The following is a 20,049-nucleotide window of genomic DNA, read 5'->3' on the forward strand; positions in this document are numbered from 1 at the left end:
ATTTTTTTGATGTTTAATGTTATTTGGAAAAAAATTCAAAAAAGTTTTATGGAGAAAGTAAACATGAGTTTTATTTTTTGAAAAAAGAAGAAGATAGGGTTCTATTTTATAACAATAAAAAAAAAGTTTTACGGAGAAAGTAAACAAGAGTTGTAATTTTCTGAAGAGAGACTCTTTTACATTTGGTTTGGGAAAAGATTGAAGAACATGACATCATTGGTATATAGGTTTTGTTTTTCCCCTTCTCTTCTTTTAGTTTTTATGTTTATTTTTTAAAAAATTTTTCTCTTACAACTGCACTTATACCATTTTATTAACTTTTACCAAGTAAAATAAATATGAAAATAGTTACTAATGTTGTAATGGTAGGTATTGGTTTAGGAAATGTTTCTAAAAAATTTTTAAAGGAAAAAGAAAAAAAAAGTAATTGATCTTTTTGATAGTTTTTAATATTTCATATGAAATTAGTAAAAAAAAATTTCTTAAAATTGTCTATTAACAAATGTCTTAAGGATACTTATTAACCGGACCAATAAATATAAATTTTCTATAAAAAGTAAATCCCAACCCGTATAGAGATTGCTCCAAAATATTGTGAGAGAAATTTGGCTATGTTATTAGGGGGAGGCATGTATAGCTTTAGCTCCCCCCCCCTCCATGCTATAAAAATCAGATGGCCCTACATACAATTTATGTTTTAATCTTTAAATCCCACAGTAACTATGAGTGTTCAGGACTCCACCCAAACAAAACAATGACTATTTCACATAGCCCAATCTGTGAATAAAATTTATGTTTTTACCTGTGAAATCCAACAATAACTTGAGTGTTCAATAGATTAAAAAAAAAAAAACTATGACTGTTCAATATCTTTGAAATCCTACAAGTGGACTCAAGCTCAACCCAAACTAAAAAAAAAAAAGGACTTTTATTGAACTCTAATAGATCCCTAAGAATAAAAAATTTGATTATTTCATATCTATATGTGTTCAATTTGTGAAAGTGCATTGTGCACTGCTGGAACTGGTGATTTTTTTCCCTCTCTTTCTTGGAACTTCGTCTCTCTCTCTCTCTCTCTCTCTCTCTCTCATCATTTTTATCTCACAAAATTAATATTTTTCTCAACACCAAATTTTTTTTCTCTCCAAGTTACATATATATATATATATATATCTCTATTATCATCATCAAATTTTTTTTTACTAGTCGATTTTTACTTTTAGGTTCAGATTTTAGGTGTTTGATATAATCTATGCCAACTGCCAACATTGATTTGCTTCTAATAGAAATTTGGGTTTGGGTTGCCAAAGAGATAAAGGTACTTTTTTTTGGGGTAAGATTTGAAAAGGAAATTGTAAAATTTCCTTGTGGGAATGGTGATTGATGAATTTTATTCTATGAAAAATTGTTGTTGATCATAACTTTCATTGATAGGAGATGCTAAGGTTTTTTATTTTTTTATTTTATATAAATATTTTTTTACGTGTTTATAACAAATTATTAGACAATTTGTGACCCCCCCCCCCCCCACCTCTTAAAGCCTATTCCAAATTAATATCTTTTTCTTTCTTCTATTTTATTTAATGTTTGGCTGTTTTATTCTAACAAAATCATGAGTTCTAATCTGTTTTAAAATTTTAATTGGCATGTAAGAGTGAATTAAGTATAATAAATTAATAATTAATAATACTAATGAAGAGGATAAAAGTAAGAGACGGATCTCTCTTCACAAAGCATGACAGAGTGATGTTGACATGAGGTTAGACGACGGATTGATATTATAAGGACACATATTGGACGGTGTCGACATTAGATATCCGTCGGGTGTTGATTAGGTGTCATAGACTCCTAATTCGAATCGACATACATCACGTGATATGTTTGATATGGTTTTACTTTATCTCTACACAAGCATGAACACAGGATGTTCTTGCGTTACACGTTTGATCGTAATAAAAGACTCCTATATGGAAATGAACTCTAAGAGATACGCAAAATCCACGAGTCACTCTCCTAGAAGGAAAGAACTTCTTGACCAAGGCATGAATTTTGGCCCTAAGCTACTATAAATACCCCCAAAACCCTCACAAAGCAAGGTACGCATAATTAACTCGACTTTGGCACTCTAGGGTTAAAAAAATAGACTCTAACTTGACCTTCGGAGGGTTTTTAGCCGGCACCACACCGGTACTCTCTTTAAGGTCCTCTATTTTCTTTTTGCAGGTGTTGCTTTGGTTTGGGGAGTGCTTGCAGCTTACTGATGATTTTTTCGGCATCATCAACTAATTTGTAAAAATGTGAGAATTTTCAAAAAATTACGAAAAGTGTAAGTCTAATTTTATATAAATTTTATAAAACATAGAATAGCTTCTTTGATATAAAATGAAAGATATTAATGCCTCTATATTGTTATTCTTCTATTTAATAATTCTATCATTCTAAATGTTTGATTTATTCAGGGAAGAAAGAGTGCTACTTATAAAGAAGTGGACTAACTTTTTTCTTCTTTGTGTTTTTAAGTATATTTTGGAATAGGCCGATTAATCAATGTGCCTAAAAGAGTTACAAAAGCAAATGATGAAATCATAGAATTAAAGGAAATTATGATGGTAAAAATAAAACGTGAAAAATATTGGGTTGGTGAAACAAGAGTGCTACAAAATCCGACTTGATCGATTTTTGGCAGTTTCATCTGGTGGTTGAGTGGAATTGAATTAGAAAGTTGAAACTAGAAGGTCTTTCGAAACTAATGTCGGGGTGGTGATATTGAATCCAAATAACCCAACTCGACTGCTCTTTTTAGCTTTATCTTCTTTACATGTGACTTATCTGATAAGGTGCATGAGATTCTATACCCCTCTATTCTTTTGACATGTATTATGCCTCTTTTTCTTTTTTTCTTTTTTATTTACCCCACATGAACACCTCTCTCTCCCTCTCTTATTCTCACAATCATAATGTTGACATCGATAATGTTAAAGTTGTTGTGTAATTATGCACGATGATTGAATGACATTGAAAAAGTCGTTGATGGCTACATATTGATATTAAACACTTGTGTTACAATGAACTCAATGTAAGGTTTATATACTAGAGCATATTTGAATAACCCTAAACTAACCATAGATTGACCTAAGGTTAATATGCTTGTTCTATAAGTATATAAAACCTACAATTGATTTGGATCACTTTGCCCATAATATGTCTAACAGTTGATTTGGAGTTTGAGCCTCGGCAAATCAAACGGTCACCATATAGGAATTGCCATGGACTAGGTTTGGGTCGGGTATACCAAAATCCAACCCAAAAATTTTATCATCCTTTAAGTAGCGACATTATTACAAGTTGGTTTCTTTGAAGTGTGAGTTCTCATCAAATTTGTCACAAGCATTGATTTTTGGTTGTCACTACTTATTTTCTACCAACTTTTACTGAATACGACTGAGTTTTTGTGCTTGAATTGAAGAAGGTGGTGGTTTGTTCGTCACTTGTCAGCATTCATTATCATTCTCAAAATATAATCCAGAATGTAAATTAAATTGGTAACATTTATTACTAAGAGAGTTGTAGAAGATACGTTTATTAAAAAAGAGAGTTGTAAAAGATACTTCAAATTAGGGGTGTCCAACTTAACCGGTGGCCCAACCCACTTTGTAAACCTGACCAGACCCGGGCGGACCACCGGCCCGACTACTTCAGCGGTTGATGGCGGATCTTTTTTCTCCAAAATCTAATCTGGTTGGTTCAGTCTCGAATCTTCCCACCAAAACCCGAAGAAACCCAAACAAACTGAGATACATAGCATTTTCTGACGAGATTTTTTAGATTCGGCAAGATTTCAGTTAGATCCATGAAATCCCTACCGGATTTGGCGAGATCTCATTGTTTTCGCTCAGATCCAACTACAATCTAGCAGGTTTTGCTCAAATACGGCTCAGATCTAGTGAAAATTTGATGGGTTTTGCTTAAATCCTGTGATGATTTGGTTTTTTTTTGCTCAGATCAAGTGAGTTTTGCACAAATCCGGTGAAGCTTCAGCAAAAAATATAGATTGCCGCCAAAAAGAACCTTTGGCAGCATCTTCATCGGCTTTGACCGATCCGTCTGTCGATCAAACAAATCCAATCCGATCTGACCCGTTGGTTTTTGCAGTCGGTGATGGTTTTTCTTGTCAGAAACCCAATGTCATCGGGCCGGTTGCAGGTTGGGCATAAACCTGACTCAGACTGACCCGTGTACACCCCTACTTCAAATCTATATATTTTGCTGGGTTTCTTAAAAGAAAAAAAAAATATTGGTAATAAAAAAAAAATCCATTTTTTACTGGTAAGAGGAAATTCCAATTACAAAAAAATTCTAGTACCTAACATTTTAAACAACTTTTATTTTTTGGTCACAAATATCATGTGACAGTTTTATCGGTAAATAAAAATATGATATAACATGTCAATGGTAGGACCGTAGGAGAGCAGACTATTTAGCAAAAAGTTGCGGAATAGTAACGACTACACAAAATTGGCAGTAAAAGACAAGGAAGAACTTAGTGGGACCCAGACAGAAAAGGTATAGGTGGGAAATTGCAATGAAAGTGTTGTAATGTAAAGGGAAACTTCCAAAGCAAATTTTCACCAGATACATGTAATCGGAATGTATCTAGTCCTCTCCTCTTGCACCAGAAGTCGCCATATCTTTCAATGGCGCCATGTGGGACTACCATCATGAATCATAATGCAAACTATTATTTTCACCAATATTTATAACATCATAAAAACCTCGTTTTGGTTTTTAAAAATATATGAAAACAATATTAATTTATATATATATATATATATACTTATGTGAATATATCTCATTAAGTAAATATAAGAGAGAACCTAGAGAACTGTAATCAAGTAAATAATTTGTATTGTTAGCTTGGACATTTCTATGTTTACATGGTAGGGTTCTATTTTATAAAGTAAAAAAGTTTTATAGAGAAAGTGAACCAGAGTTGTAATTTTTTGAAAAAATTATAGGGTTCTATTTTATAAAGTAAAAAGGTTTTATGGAGAAAGTAAACATGAGTTTTTCGCTCTAGTCCCATACTGCTCTAACAAACCGCTTAGAGTGCAAGTTCAGATTAGTTGGAGGAAGCTTTGGACTAGTTGGATGAAGCTTAATACTGATGGTGCTGTCTTTGGTAACTTGATCTAGGTGGGGGGAGGAGGTGTGCTGTGGGACATCAATGGTGATTGGGCGGCTGGTTTTGTAAGGAAGCTTGGGAGTATGTCCAGTGTTTTGGCTGAGCTTTGGGCCCTTAAAGATGGCCGCTTACTTGCTTGGCATTTAGATATTGTTAATGTTAATATAGAGCTTGATGCTGACTTGCTTGTGCACTTACTTAATAACCTCTCCTCTAATAATCTCATGCTAGAACCCCTTTTGAATGACTGCAGGAACCTAATCAGAACCTTCCCAAGCTGCACAGTGACCCACATCTTTAGGGAAGTTAATAGATGTGCTGAAAAGTTGGCTAACATGGGAGCAACTCAATATGATGTTTTCCTTTTGTTGTATGAACCACCGCCTGTGGTGGTTAATTTACTAGCTTTAGATAAAGCTAAGCTCTTTTGTATCAGAATGGTTGTTGCTTAGTTTTAATGTTATCAGCTTGGTTAACCAAAAAAAAAAAAAAGATCGGGTTCTATTTTATAACAATAAAAAAAAAAGTTTTATGGAGAAAAGTAAACAAGAATTGTAATTTTCTGAAGAGAGAGACTCTTTTACATTTGGTTTGGGAAAAGATTGAAGAAAATGACATCATTCGTATATAGGTTTTGAAAGTTTTTCCCCTTCTCTTCTTTTAGTTTTTATGTTTATTTTTTTAAAACTTTTTCTCTTACATTTGCACTTATACCATTTTATTAACTTTTACCAAGTAAAATAAATATGAAAATAGTTACTAATGTTGTAATGGTAGGTATTGGTTTAGGAAATGTTTTTAAAAAAAATTTAAAGGAAAAAGAAAAAAAAATTGATCTATTTGATAGTTTTTAATATTTCATATGAAATTAGTAAGAAAAATTTCTTAAAATTATCTATTAACAATGTCTTAAGGACACTTGTTAACCGGGCCAATAAATATAAATTTTCAATAAAAGGTCAGTCCCAACCCATATAGAGATTGCTCCAAAATATTGTGAGAGAAATTTGGCTTTGTTATTAGGAATTTTTTTTAATAACTATAAAAGCCAAATAATATTGTTAGTTAGTAATGTTTTCAAACTATTTAGGAAACTAGCAATTTGAGTCTGATAGACTCAATTTCACTGTAGCAAATCGAGTTTAAGAGACTCAATTTTTGTGTGCTGGAACTCTAACGGGGACTAAAAGATCCACATGGAACTCGAGTCTCTAAGACTCGAGTTCCTGTAGACCATCTTCCTTCACTGTTCTTTTTCTCCTTTTTTTTTTTTCTCCATCTGCTATCCCAAGACAGTTCTTCCTTCTTCTTCTTCTTCTTCTTCTTCTCCTTCCTCAAACATCCAATCCCTTTTCTCAAAATCCCAAACCCAAAAATCACGATCTCGAAATCGGAGCAAAAACCCAAACCCAAAATTCACGATCTCAGCACCAAAGAGTCATGGGTTTGACGATCTCGGCACCGGAGCAGCTTGGGTTTGTTGATCTTGGCACCAAAGGTTCGTTTTCTATGTTTTTTGGTTTGGTTTATCTCTTGATTCATTTTCTATTTTTTCTGGATTGATGTTCTGGGTTTTTTTCTTTTTTGGTTGGTCTGTTTGTGTTTCTTGGGTTGTTGTTCTGTGCTGTTGTGTGGGTTGCTGCATTTTCTGGTTTTTGGCTGTTTTGTGTTACTGCTTTGGTGATTTTTATTTTATGGTTTCTGGTTGCTGCATTTTTTGCATTGGTGATTTCTGCTGTTCTGGGTTTTCTATGTTGGGTGTTCTGGGTTTTTTCTGGAGGGAACTCGAATCTTAAAGACTCGAGTTCCACGTGGATTTTTTCAATCCACGTAAGCTACACACCTCATGGAAATCAAGTCTGTAGGATTTGATTTGTTACAATGAAATCGAGTCTAAAAGACTCGAATTGTTAGTTTCTTAAATAGTTTGGAAACGTTGCTAACTAACAAAATTATTTGGCTTTTATAGTTATTTAAAAAAAATATTAGGGGGAGGCATGTATGGCTTTAGCTCCCCCCCCCAAATTTTGAAACCCCTTGCAATAAAAATTAGGTGGCCTTACATACAATTTATGTTTTAATCTTTAAATCCCACAATAACTATGAGTGTTCAGGTGGACTACACCCAAACAAAAAAATGACTTTTTCACATAGCCCAATCTATCGATAGAATTTATGTTTTTACCTGTGAAATCCAACGATAACTATGAGTGTTCAATAGATTAAAAAATATATATATATGACTGTTCAATGTCTTTGAAATCCTACAAGTGGACTCAAGCTCAACCCAAAAAAAAAAAAAAAAGACTTTTATTGAACTCTAATAGATCCCTAAGAATAAAAAATTTGATTATTTCATATCAATATGTGTTCAATTTGTGAAAGTGCATTGTGCACTGCTGGAACTGGTGATTTTTTTTCCTCTCTTTCTTGGAAATTCGTCTCTCTCTCTCTCTCTCTCTCTCATCATTTTTATCTCGCAAAATTAATATTTTTCTCAACACCAATTTTTTTTTTCTCCAAGTTACATATATATCTTTCTCTATTATCATCATCAAAATTTTTTTACTAGTTGATTTTTACTTTTAGGTTCAGATTTTAGGTGTTTGATATAATTTATGCCAACTGACAACATTGATTTGTTTCTAATAGAAATTTGGGTTGCCAAAGAGATAAAGGTACTTTTTTTTTTTGGGTAAGATTTGAAAAAGAAAATTGTAAAATTTCCTTGTGGGAATGGTTATTGATGAATTTTATTCTATGAAAAATCGTTGTTGATCATAACTTTAATTGATGGGAGATGCTAAGGTTTTTTTTTTTTTTTTTATAAATATTTTAGACAACTTTTTTGATAGAACAAATTAGCCAAATTTTGCATACTAATTTTAGTTTAGAAATATAATAGATTAAATTTCATATATATATATGAAGTACAACTAACGTATGCTTAAAAAAAAAAACATATGAATACATAGTTTGGCCATTAAGTTAAAAATTCTGACTACACCCTTGTTTACCATTAAGAGGCAGTTGGGGAGGAAAACCTAATTATAGGAGAAAATAAAAATAAAAACTTCAATGCAAATACGAGTAGTGTAGCCAAAGACCTTGTAGTTGAATTGACACCTCCCCATGCACAAAGTGCTTGGGGATCTAAGGGGAAAATGGTTCAAGCTGCGGGATTATCAATTTAATTCATAAAATGGTAACCGTTTCCTGGATCTCACAAATCCTATACAACTATAATGCATTTAATCATTAACTTATCATTTTCTTTAAAAACAAAATCATTAACTTATCATATTCTTTAAAAAAAAAATCATAGGTAAATTGCAAATACACCCTTGAAGTTTGAGATTATTTGGATTTTATACTCTAAAGTTTGAGAAATTAGAATTTATACCCTAAAGCTTGATTCTGTTAGCAAAACCCCACCCTTCATTAGTTTAGGATGTTAAGTAACATGTTAGTATGATAGTGTGCATTTCTTTTACCAAATCAGCGGCTATTCAAAATGGTGAGTTTCTCTTTTCCTTTTCTTCCTCTCCAACTAGTGGGTCTCTTTCGCTTTTTTATTTTGCTCTATTTGAATTTGTTATCTATGATAGGCCTCTGTTCCACCTAGGGACAACTCTTGGACCATTCTGGTCGGTTCCAGTCATTTCAGCCCGCTTAGAGCAACCACATCAGTGGTTGCATAATCTTGTAAAATAGAAAAAGTAAGGCATTTTACACATTTTGATAAAAAAAAAACACCCACATCAGGGGGTGTAATATTGTGCATAAATGCACAATTGCTATAGTAACCGTGCATATATTCATGGTTACTGTAGCTCTTGCATATCATTATTTTATTTTATTTTTCTCTCACCTCTCTTCTTCTCCATCTGACTTCTCTCTCTTTCTCTCTCTCTCTCTCTCTCTGTCTCTCTCTCTGTCTCTCTCTCTCTTCCTTTGAATAGGACAAAACTGATTGACCATCGACTGTTGTCCAACCACCACTGCAACAGCACCACCCACCACCCACAACTGCAACCTAGCAACACCCTCTATCACCACCGTAACCAATCACAACACCTTATAATTTAACACAAAATTGACCCAAAATCAATAGAAAATTAAACTAAATCAACAAAAAAATCAACCTAAAATAAACAAAAACACAAACCAAATATAAAGGAAAATCACAATACAATCTTTGCCTCAACCCAGAAATCGAAGAGCTGTCTTGTTGCCGTCTTTGCCTCAACCTAGAGATCAAGCGAGTTTTCAACCCAAAAAACCAGTGATTCCGTCTTGTTGCCGATCAGATTACAAGAGAAAAATGTTGGGGTTTTGGCTGGGTCAGATTGAGAAAAAAAGGTAAAGATTAGTGGTGGGTTGAGGATGGTTCAAATTGAGAGAGAGGAAGGATAAGGATGGCGATGAATGGAGAGAACGGAGAAAACAGAGGGGAATTAAAGGTAAAAAAAAATATAGAGAGAACTGGAGAAACCAAGTAAAGATGCAAGCAGGTGCGTAGCCAAAAATAATTATTTGGGAGAGTCGGGTTGTAGTAGAGATATACTAAAATATAATTCAACCAATTTTCATGTGATTCAAACCACAAAAATTAAAAACTACCATGATAATTTTTTGGTCCTTTGTATGGATACTCTATGTTTCTAGGTTGATATGGACTTATTATGAGATAAACAGGACGAATTTCATCTTGTTCTTTGATAGGGAATTCATATATTTATTTATGTGATCTTGGATCATGGTCTATCTCTTTAGATTGAATTCTTGAACATTTGGAGGGACACTTATCAGACACTGAAGTATTAACATTTGTTTCTATAGATTACCTAAGTTTGAATGACATACACTTTTTCTTAAAAAATGCATTAATTGTTTGTCATTTGCTCATAATTTGGCACCTAATTTCAATCCCCAAAAAAAAAAAAAAATCAATTCAAAAAATGATAACCTAACTTGGAAGAGAAATATAATAAATTATCATATAAAATTCATTCTTACACAGTCTCATGGCCCTCACCCCACCCGGACCCACTCAAGAGAGAAACAACACAAAAGTCAAAAAGGTTGAGTCATAGAGTTAGTGGGTCAAGAATAAAGAATCCAATAACAATAAACAGAAAAAGATAAAGTCAAATAAATATAAATTGCTTTACTGGCAAAAAATATCACATACATGTTAGGGTTTGTGCCTTAAAATCCAATTTATTGGCATGTCATAAATAATTAAATTGTTTAATTATATGAGACTATTTATAAATGAACTAATGGGATATTATAATAGTCCATGAGATGCATTGTATGTGATTTATGTGATTTAGTCACAGAAGATGTAAATCACATGTTCTTTGTAAACTCAGAATTTATAGTTCGTAGTCGATGATGAAATTGGGTATTTCATCTGCGAAGACTATAACGTATCAACTAAGATGATTTGTCTTGATCATGGAAGTGGAGACTTCTAGTTGATATGTTGATATGTTTTAAGAGTTAAGACATATTGAACTGGACCACTGTGAAATTTATTATTCTTCTAACGACTGTCAAATGAATAATAAATCTCACAACTTCTATTTGCATGACCTCTTAATCCTGAGAGAATAATGGACTTGATCATGATGTGTAGGTTGCTTTGATATATCAGGAGTGAGATCTATTTGTTACGGTCAAAACCTTAGTATGTTGGGTAGCCTCATTTAGTGTTGATGAAATATATATTCTCAAGATGGAATTCATAATCTCTTAATGGAGATATAAAATATTCACTTGAGATAAGTTTAATAGGTTTAGTTATTCAGAGAGTTGGGCCCAACCAATTTAGTAAGAAGTTACTAAAGTATATATTTATGAAATTAGATTTCATAAATATATGATGAATAACATAAAAGATTAAACCGGGTACTCAAGGATTAAGATGTAGTAATCTTCAAAGTGGTAATCTATATTCATGACTTTGTATTACTACGAATATTTTAATGACGAGGTTGCATGTATAATAAAGTCTTGGGATATAATTTATAGATAAGGCATAGAGTGCAACTATATTTATATAGTGGTATTAAATATAGTTAATGGTAACTTTGGACTTGTCAAGAGTTGACGGAAAAGCCTAAGGCCCATTGGGGCTAGTATCTTATTGGTCCATTTTGGTCCCACTCCAAGCCATACATTAAAGCCCAATTGGAAAGGCCCAATAGGCCAGCCCAATTAGATAATCAATTAGTTATAAAGGGAGAAATATACAAAATTTTTATTAGTGATATAAGAAACGGTGTGTATGTGAGAGTGGGACACACTTTCATTCCCCTTTGAAAACTGATTGAGAGACCACACATCTTGGGCGTAAAGTGGAATTGGAGTGAAGATTAAAAGTGTTCTCAAGTGCTTCTAATCTTTATTTTGAATTTCTCCACACCAAGGTACGCTATTTTGTTCTTAAATTCTGAAATTTACATAGTGCACGTTATCAATCATGAATGAAATAGATCCTTGTTTGTTGCTTCCGTTATGTGTTTTGTATGAGATACAAAACCAGTTTTTTCCTACAGTACACATACTTGATATTTCTATTATGGTATTTAATATTTAGTTTAATTCTAGAGAAAAAGAGAGAGAACTGAGATGATAATGAAAAAATGAGATCCTTGAGGAATTGAGGTGAGGGCTTTAGGATTTAAGGTTGAGTGATGAAGGCTAGGTCAGGTTAGCGGCTAGTGGAGCTACAGCATCACGGTGAGCCAGAGAGGTGTGGCCGCATGACATGAGGACTGAGAATTCAGGCAACATGAATTGAGGCCGTCAATCAAAGCACAAAGGCATGATTGCGTGAAGACTAGGAATTTAGGTAGAAGCGTGAGGTGATGATTGAAGAGTTTCTTTTGTTTGATTAGGATTAAGGATTTTAGATTTGGGGTTAGGCTGGGCTGGAAGTACCTTTAGTTTAGAGGAGAAAAATTTTGTATGATTAAGGATTTTGGGCTGGCCGGTTGGGTTGAACGTTGACAAATATTTTTGCTTTATTTGAAGTTGTATTGGACTAGTTGTTGAAAATAATTTTGGGGGGGGGGGGGGGGAGGGGGAAGGAGCTAAGTAGCTCCGCCCCTGGATGCAAGCCTTGAATACAAAGAGAACTGAAGAAGGGGAGACTACAGAGGATGGAGAAACCAAGACAAGCTGATAAGAGAGAACTGGAGAAATTAAAGGTAAAAAAATAATAAAAAATGATTATTTGATTAAAATAGAGTGTAAAATAGACAGACTGATGTAGTTATTTTGTAAAAATGACTGTGTAAAATAGAAAAAGTAAGTTCTTAGTATAAAATAGACAGAAAAATTTAAATTAACTAATCTGGATGCTCTTAGGAAAATAAATGGCAGGAATGCAAATTTCGGCCAGAACTCATTCTTCACATGATGCTCACAATTCTCAACTTAGATGTTAACATAACCAAATTAAAAAAAAAAAAAAATGTTAACAGTTCATTCACTGTTTCACACATTTAAAGCTTTAATTTCAAAAGAAAAAAAAAATCAATAACTCAAAATAATTAAGAAGAGAGGGGGATTAATAACCATGTCAGTGTCGATGTGGGGAGTAAAAGAACCCAAATGGGCATATGGGCCTTTGGGCTGTAACATGGAGGGCCGACCTGCTCCAGGATTAATCTCTATGAGTTGGCCCATACGCCGAGGGTCCGAGGATACAGCCGATGACGAGTTTCTCCTCGGAAAAGCCCTAAAGAATTCAAAGTTTCATTATGAAGGTCAAAACACAACTCTGGAAAGACCAGTGGTTAAAAGGGGACATCCTGAATCTTCTAGATGCACCAGTATTAAAGAAAATATCAAGAGTAAAGGCTGCCACCTCCGCATTAAAGGCTCTGCACCTACCTCCCTGGCCGCATTAATTGGGAGGTGACCCCTGAACAGTGAGATGGAAACTTCTAGTCATTGTTCAAAATGTATCAGGGAAGGAAGTATAAAAGGGGGGTAAAGGCCAAAGAAAGGGGGGATGAGAAAACTAAGAAAGAAATTAAGAAATTGTAATCTTAAAGGAAGAAAGAGAAATAACAAAGAAGTAGTCCTCGGCTCGAGTCCGAGGAGATCCATTTGTCATTGTCGTTCGTTATTTACTTGTGTTTATTTACAAAAGCCTGTTGTGAAGTTCCCAGTACTTCTAACCTAGGTTCTAAGCCCACGCTCTACAAATTTTTATTGTTTAAGGCTCATTGGGCCTGAGCCCGAGATTGTTTTTGGGTCTAGGTGCAACTGTGCACTTACAGTCGACAACTTCTATTATTTTGTTGGCTGATGCTTTCTTCTCTTTCTCCACTGCGTTGCTTGCTTTAAACTTCTCTTCACTTTTTCATCACTGAGGTTGGACTTCCTAATTTCCTTTTACTGAACAAAGGCCAAAGGGTACGCTTTTGCGTTTTGGTGAAGTTCCTGGATGGTTCTACCTTCTACAGTTCTAAGTATAGCCTTTTAGGGGTCAAAATTTTATAGCTTTTTTAAGCATTTCCATCAAAGCTTTCAAAATGCTAAAAAGCTATATTTTAGCAACACAACCCACAAAAGCATTTACATCAATGATGTTAAAATTTAAAATTTTAAAATCTAAGCTACAGTGAGCTGTCATCTTTGGCAGCTCACTGTAGAAAGAAACTTTAAAATTTGTTTTTAATCCATTCTCTCTCTCTCTCTCTCTCTCTCTCTCTCTTATCCTATTAAATAATATTTGTTTCTCTTTCTTTTTAAAATTTTCTATTTCCTATATTCTTCTCTGTTCACCACACCAACCAGAAACAAAATACTTCATAAACTGGAAAGCCAAAACCCCACCATATTATCCAAACTGAAATCTCAAACCATATGTAAAAGGTTATATCTCACCATTGACGACTCTATTGTCATATTTCGCATCTCCCTCTTTGCTGAAATTTGTCACCGTTAGTTTTGCATGCGTCCTCTGGCTCAAACTCTCTCAAAAAAAATGTGGTGGTGCTAAATGGTTTTGGGTTGTGGTTTGTTGTGCTGTGGTGGTGGTAGTTGATTTTGGGTCATGGGTTTGGTGTGTTGTGGTGGTGGTTGATTTTGGGCCATGGTGGTAATGGTGGGCAACAATGGGGTTTTTTTTATATATATTTTTTTATGGTTTTTTTTCTTCTAGTGGTGGTGGTCTTGGTGGATTGTTTGGTTTTTTTTTTTTTTTTTGGGTGGTGGCTTGTGATTGTGACGGTGGTTGTTGTGGTTGGTGGTGTTGATTTATTGTAATGGATTTTGTGGTGGATTATTGATGATGGAGGTGGTTGTTGTTTTGGTTGTGGTGGTGGTGGGTTTTTTATTTATTTATTTGTTGCGGTGGGTTGTGATTTCCACGGTGGTGGTGGTGAAAGTGGCTAGTGGCGGTTGTTGTGGATGGTGGTGGCTGGTTGCTATGAATTTTTTGTTGGGAAGTTTTATTTTATTTAAATAAATTGTTTATATTATTTTAATGAGAAGGATGTAAAAACAGAAATTTTGATGTTAGATGTATTGTAAAATCAGTTTTGATGAAAATGCTCTTATTATTCATTATGATGGCTTAGCATCTATTGGACAGCTGGAGTACATTATACTATTATACTTTAGTCACTATGCTTGCATTGCTCTCTCCATTAGTTAAAGTGATTCGTGATTCGTGAAAGAGAGAAACTGGTCGGAGAGAAAGAGAAGAAAAAGCGAAACTCAACGCATTGAATAGTTGCTGATTTGGCAGTAAAAAATATGCACATCAACATGCTAACGTGTCACTTAACAGCCTAAACTAACGGAATGTGGAGTTTTGTTAATGGAACCAAACTTCAGGATACCCAAAAATCATTAACTTACCATTGTGAACATTTTTTTTTGGAATTTATGAGCCTTCTAAAACTCGTAAGAGATCTTCCTTGCATCTATTAATGGGTGTAAGTTTGTTCCCAGCAAACTACAAACCATAAAAAAAAAAAGCTAAACCCAATTATAAATAATGTTTATTTTCTTAATCTCTCAAAATTTAGCAAATGTTCCTCCGTATTAAAATTTAAACATTTGATAGATATCATAGCTATTAATTTTTGATCATCTTAAATTTTTTCTAGCTTGAAGAGCATAACATTTCATTTGTTTTGAAGTAAAATATTTTTCAAAAAAAGTTTTCCCATTTTTAGGTGTTTGTTTACATGTAAAATGTGGTCAAACATGTAAAATATTTTATGTTGACCATAAATTCCTTTATAAAAAGTTGTAAAATATTTTACCTTTAAAAATTTGTAAAACATTTTACAAGAATACACAATGGCTTCCTCTCACCTCATCTGGTGGCTAGGTCACTAGTTTTGTGGGCTAGGCAGCCAGTGCTAATAGTCTAGTTGCTAGAGCCGCCAATTTGGTGATTAGTGTCGGTGGTTTGATCACTAGAGCTACTGTTTCGACAATTGATGCCGGTGGTCCAGTGGTTAGAGCCGTTGTTCTAATGACTAGTTTTAGGGTCTGGACGGAGTTATTGTTCCGACAACCAGTATCAAAGGTCCGATAAGCGAAGCCATCATTTCGATCACCAGTATTGGGGGTTTGGTCAACGGAGAGTCAAAGACACCACTTTGATGGTGGTCATGGTAACTCGGTTTCCAGAACCACATTCCTTGCAATTCGGTTAACCTTTGGCACTTGCAGCTTTGGTGGCTGAGCCATTGATTTTAGTGTTTTGTTTGAAAATTTGTACTTTTCATAGTTATACTTAATCTTCTAATTTCCATTACAACTATGGAATGAGTATTTTCAAAACTAAGGGTCTGTTTAGAATCCGCTTATTTTGTTAAAACTGAAAATTTTTTGCTGAAAGTACTGTAGATAAAGGTAAAAGTTAATTGAAATAGTACAATGAGACCCATGAATAGTACAATGAGACCCATGAATAGTACCAAAAAGTGTAGTGGGACTCATGAATAGTAGCAAAAATAAGCTGAATAGTAGCAAAAATAAGTTGGCAAAAATAATCTTACTAAACAGACACTAGGTTTCACAACAAAATGGAAGATGATATTTAATGGACACTTTGATTTTGTATATTAATTGAAGACGAGTTTTTAACATACGGTGTGATTTTATACATTGAAATGGAAAATTCCTGCGACATTGAGAAAGAAATTAATCATCTATTATCTCCGAGATTAAATAGAATGTTGAACATCATTTTGATAGATATTTGCATTGCAATATATGAATAAATAGTTAATTATTTTGTGCTTTTTCATTTGTTAAATTTTGTTGATCAATGGGTGCTTATTTTGGATCATCATAAAAAAAAAAATTTAATTCATATTTCGGCCCCATCAATAGAAATCATTGTTGAAGCATATAAGTACAATTACTTAGAGAAAATGCTTATAAATTATTCTCTCCGTGCATAGAAGGACATATATCCAAAATTGAAATTTGAATGGAATTATATGATTTACCATCACTTTATTTAATCATATAAATATTAACGATGTTTGAAAAACTCTATGGCTCTAAACCAAGCAACAATGGAGCAACCCTTAACAAAGGCTCCAATGCACTAGGTAAGAATTTCCTAGCAAACAAGAAACATATTTTTGTAGTATTTCCATTATAAGGACATGTCGATCCAAATCGAATTTGATTAAAAAACTCATCAGTGATAGCACCCCATCCAAATTTTGCAGGATGAGGGCCACCCCTGGACCAATCAACCCACGTAATGCTTCGATTGGAGTTCAACTGTGAGTACAACAAGTTCACAAGAGTTGGAAAATAATGTTCATCCATGTAACAGGGCATGAGACAATGTTTTTGAAAAATAGGGTAGTATTTGGTGTCAGACACAATGTGCATGGCAAGGTTACGGTGCACTTCAAACCATTGAGCCCCTTTTCTCCAATCTGTGATGTTTATAATGGGCCACATTTGGGGACTATATCGACCGCGACCTGCCTTCCTTGGGTCGTCGAAGGAACCTAAGAAACTCAAATGCGAGTCCATGAGGTAGTTATAAATGATCTTGAAGTTGAATAATGGAATGCAAGATTCTGAGAGCAATACAAATCTTTGATTGGAGACGTCAAGTAGGGCATTTGCTAATAGCCGTCTTTCTGCATCAATCATTGAGGATGTACCCCAATACACTGGCTGCAACAACAAATTAATAATGATGCTCGATCGTATAATTTTAATTTATGAAAAAAAAAAGTAATTATTAATAGTTAATTAATACGTTATTTAATTTATTGCTTACGTGAATATGAAATATTTTTGTTTTGCAAATTAATATTCATGTAAAGCAGGGGTACGTATATATATATGTAGGGGGATGGTAATCTTTAATTTCTTTATATATATATATATACACACTCTCGCTTTCACTTACGCCCCTCCTCTTCTTTCTCATCTCTCATACTCTTATCAACGTTGACACCTCCATTATAATTAGATAATTCTAGAGAGAGACATAATGCACCCACATTAATAGGGCATGTATATGTATATTTTTTATAATTTTTTAAAGTTTGGGCATTAAAAAACCCCTCCCCCCCAAAAAAAAAACCAGGGGAAAAAAATGTTGAGAAATTCTAATAAGGTACTTGTATTATTTACTAAAATGATTTTTTTTTTTTTAGATTTTGATCTCCCAAAAGTTATAACTACACCCCTAAAAAATTAAATTAATCTTTTGGGAACTTAAAAAAAAACAGTAACTAATAAAAAATAATAACATTACAAATAGATAAAAGCCGCACTCAAATCCATTGTTTTTATAAACATTACATGTCAAATTTTTGGTGGTTCTAATATAGTAATATTTATGGTATGTGGCTAAAGAAAATTCATTCTCAAATCAAAAACAAAATAACTATTTGGTACGAGTAACAAATATGTGAATTGTTAAAATAGTTTGTGTGTGTGTGTGTATTGCTTTGTTATTTATGGGTCAAAATAACTATTATATACTTGGAATCTAATGTATTCTACATGTGTGTTAGGATTGTAAATGAAAAATGGATCTAAGAAGGTAAAAGTTTCAATAAAAAAAGAATTATTTCATTCATGTGATTAAGGCTAAAATTATTCTATAAATATTAATATATAAATGATCAATTTAAGTTTAAGTTTTTATACAATACTTATATATTTTTCATTTACACAGTAAAATATTACTTATTCAATTGTATATATTTATGTATATACTACTTATCTATCCCACTTTTTTTTAATTCTATTTTATGCTCTACAAATCACAACTTGCCATGTATTATTTTGACTTTTCTTATTGCCATGTGTTTTTTTTTTTTTTATGTTCCTTACAAAATTACCAAAATTTAAAATTAAAAAAGTCAAACATATGATATATTTTAATTGGTGAAGTATAAAGTGAAACACAAAAAAGTGACAAAAAATTTGTATTCATCAATAATATTGTCTATTCTCCTTAGTAAGGAAAAATAGAGCTCAAATATCCTCCCCAAAACAATTAAATTATATATATATATATATATATATATATATATATATAAGAATCATTCTCTTAAATACATTTGTTGATTAAACAAATCGTGATGGTGATGATTCTAATGGTGGTGATGGAGGAACTTCTGTATTTATAGTTTTGGCCCAAGAGTAAAAGATATCCTCTAATTTTCTCTTATTTTTAGTTAAATTTAAGACACCCGAATATTTATTTGATTTAGAATTCCACATGTTTAGATTTAAATTAAAATTAGAAAAAATTGGAGGATTTAATAGAAGAAAATTTCATCTCAAATTTTTGAATCTGCAAGGTACCCACCTCATCTTATTGTCATCCTTGGAAATTAGTAAGGGCAATGATTGTGTGTATATCGTTTTTGTCAATCAAATTAAAATTTGAATTATTTATTTATTTATTTATTTTTTTGGAATGACTTTCATTTTCTTGGTTGACGAAGCTCTATTCAACATCAATTATAAAAGAGAATAATCACCCAGCGACAATTTTTTTTTTTACTGAAGAAACATGTTACCTGGCTTGGGATTCTTCTACCACAGAAGATAGAATCTTCAGGCTCTGAATCATTGAAAGAAGGATTTGCATGCACATAAATGGAGTAAAAGCCTTCATGCCCTTTGAAAAACTTTTCCCACAAGGTTGCCAATGGCATGGGCCCTTTTGTCAAGAACATGAAAGCCACCTTTGGAACCTGCCGGCCAGGCAGTTCTGTTTGTGGAACCATTAATGCTTTCTGGAACAACTCTTGGTCACTCATATTATGAGTAAGGAGCTCCTGTTTTTTCAGCAAAACACTAGTATAGTTGGATGTCCCATTTGCTGATTCAACTAAACTTGATGGTAATGATTCTATTGGTGGTGGGGGCGATGGTGGTAAAGGAGGCGGAGGCAGTGGTGGTGTATGTAGTGCTGGCGGTACTAGCACTGTTGATGATATTGCTGAAATAGTAGAATATGTTGGGGCTTGTAATAAAGGAAACAAGCTTTTGAGGTATAGACAAGTTAAAAATCCAAACGTCAAACCAATAACAAAGAAGAAAACTTGAAAGATATGGCTTGATTGTATTTGGAAACAGAAGGCCTTGGAAATCCTTTGCAATAGATGTTGCTCATTTCCCATTGTTACCACACTCTGACACAGAGGAGATAGATATAGAGGGGTCGGGGGTGAGAATTAATTAAGAGATTGTTATAGTAGCTTAAATTGCTGAAGCGAATTAAACGCTTATAGCTCAAGTAATGGTAAACTTTTTCGTTATCATCATTAGTTTATTTTACACTGCATGTTCTATATTGCATTTGAAGGTAGGTAACATCTACAGGA

General features: G+C 33.3%; 1 protein-coding gene across 1 annotated transcript; it reads right to left on the bottom strand.

Moving 5' to 3' along the window:
* Positions 1–16,726: 16,726 nt before the first annotated feature.
* Positions 16,727–19,845, bottom strand: LOC142636631 (glycosyltransferase BC10-like). The gene is made up of 2 exons (XM_075810908.1): positions 19,240–19,845; positions 16,727–17,371 (listed from the first exon to the last, which is right to left on the bottom strand). The coding sequence occupies exons 1-2, from the start codon at positions 19,843–19,845 to the stop codon at positions 16,727–16,729; spliced, it is 1,251 nt and encodes a 416-aa protein (XP_075667023.1).
* Between the last annotated feature and the right edge of the window lie 204 nt (positions 19,846–20,049).

This window comes from Castanea sativa, chromosome 1 (assembly GCF_040712315.1).
Source record: "Castanea sativa cultivar Marrone di Chiusa Pesio chromosome 1, ASM4071231v1".
Classification (NCBI taxonomy): domain Eukaryota; kingdom Viridiplantae; phylum Streptophyta; class Magnoliopsida; order Fagales; family Fagaceae; genus Castanea; species Castanea sativa.

Coding starts and splice junctions, on each gene's coding strand:
- LOC142636631 (XM_075810908.1), bottom strand. CDS start 19,845: ATGGGAAATGAGCAACATCTATTGCAAAGGATTTCCAAGGCCTTCTGT. Junction 17,372..19,239: donor GTAGAAGAATCCCAAGCCAG/GTAACATGTTTC, acceptor TTGTTGTTGCAG/CCAGTGTATTGGGGTACATC.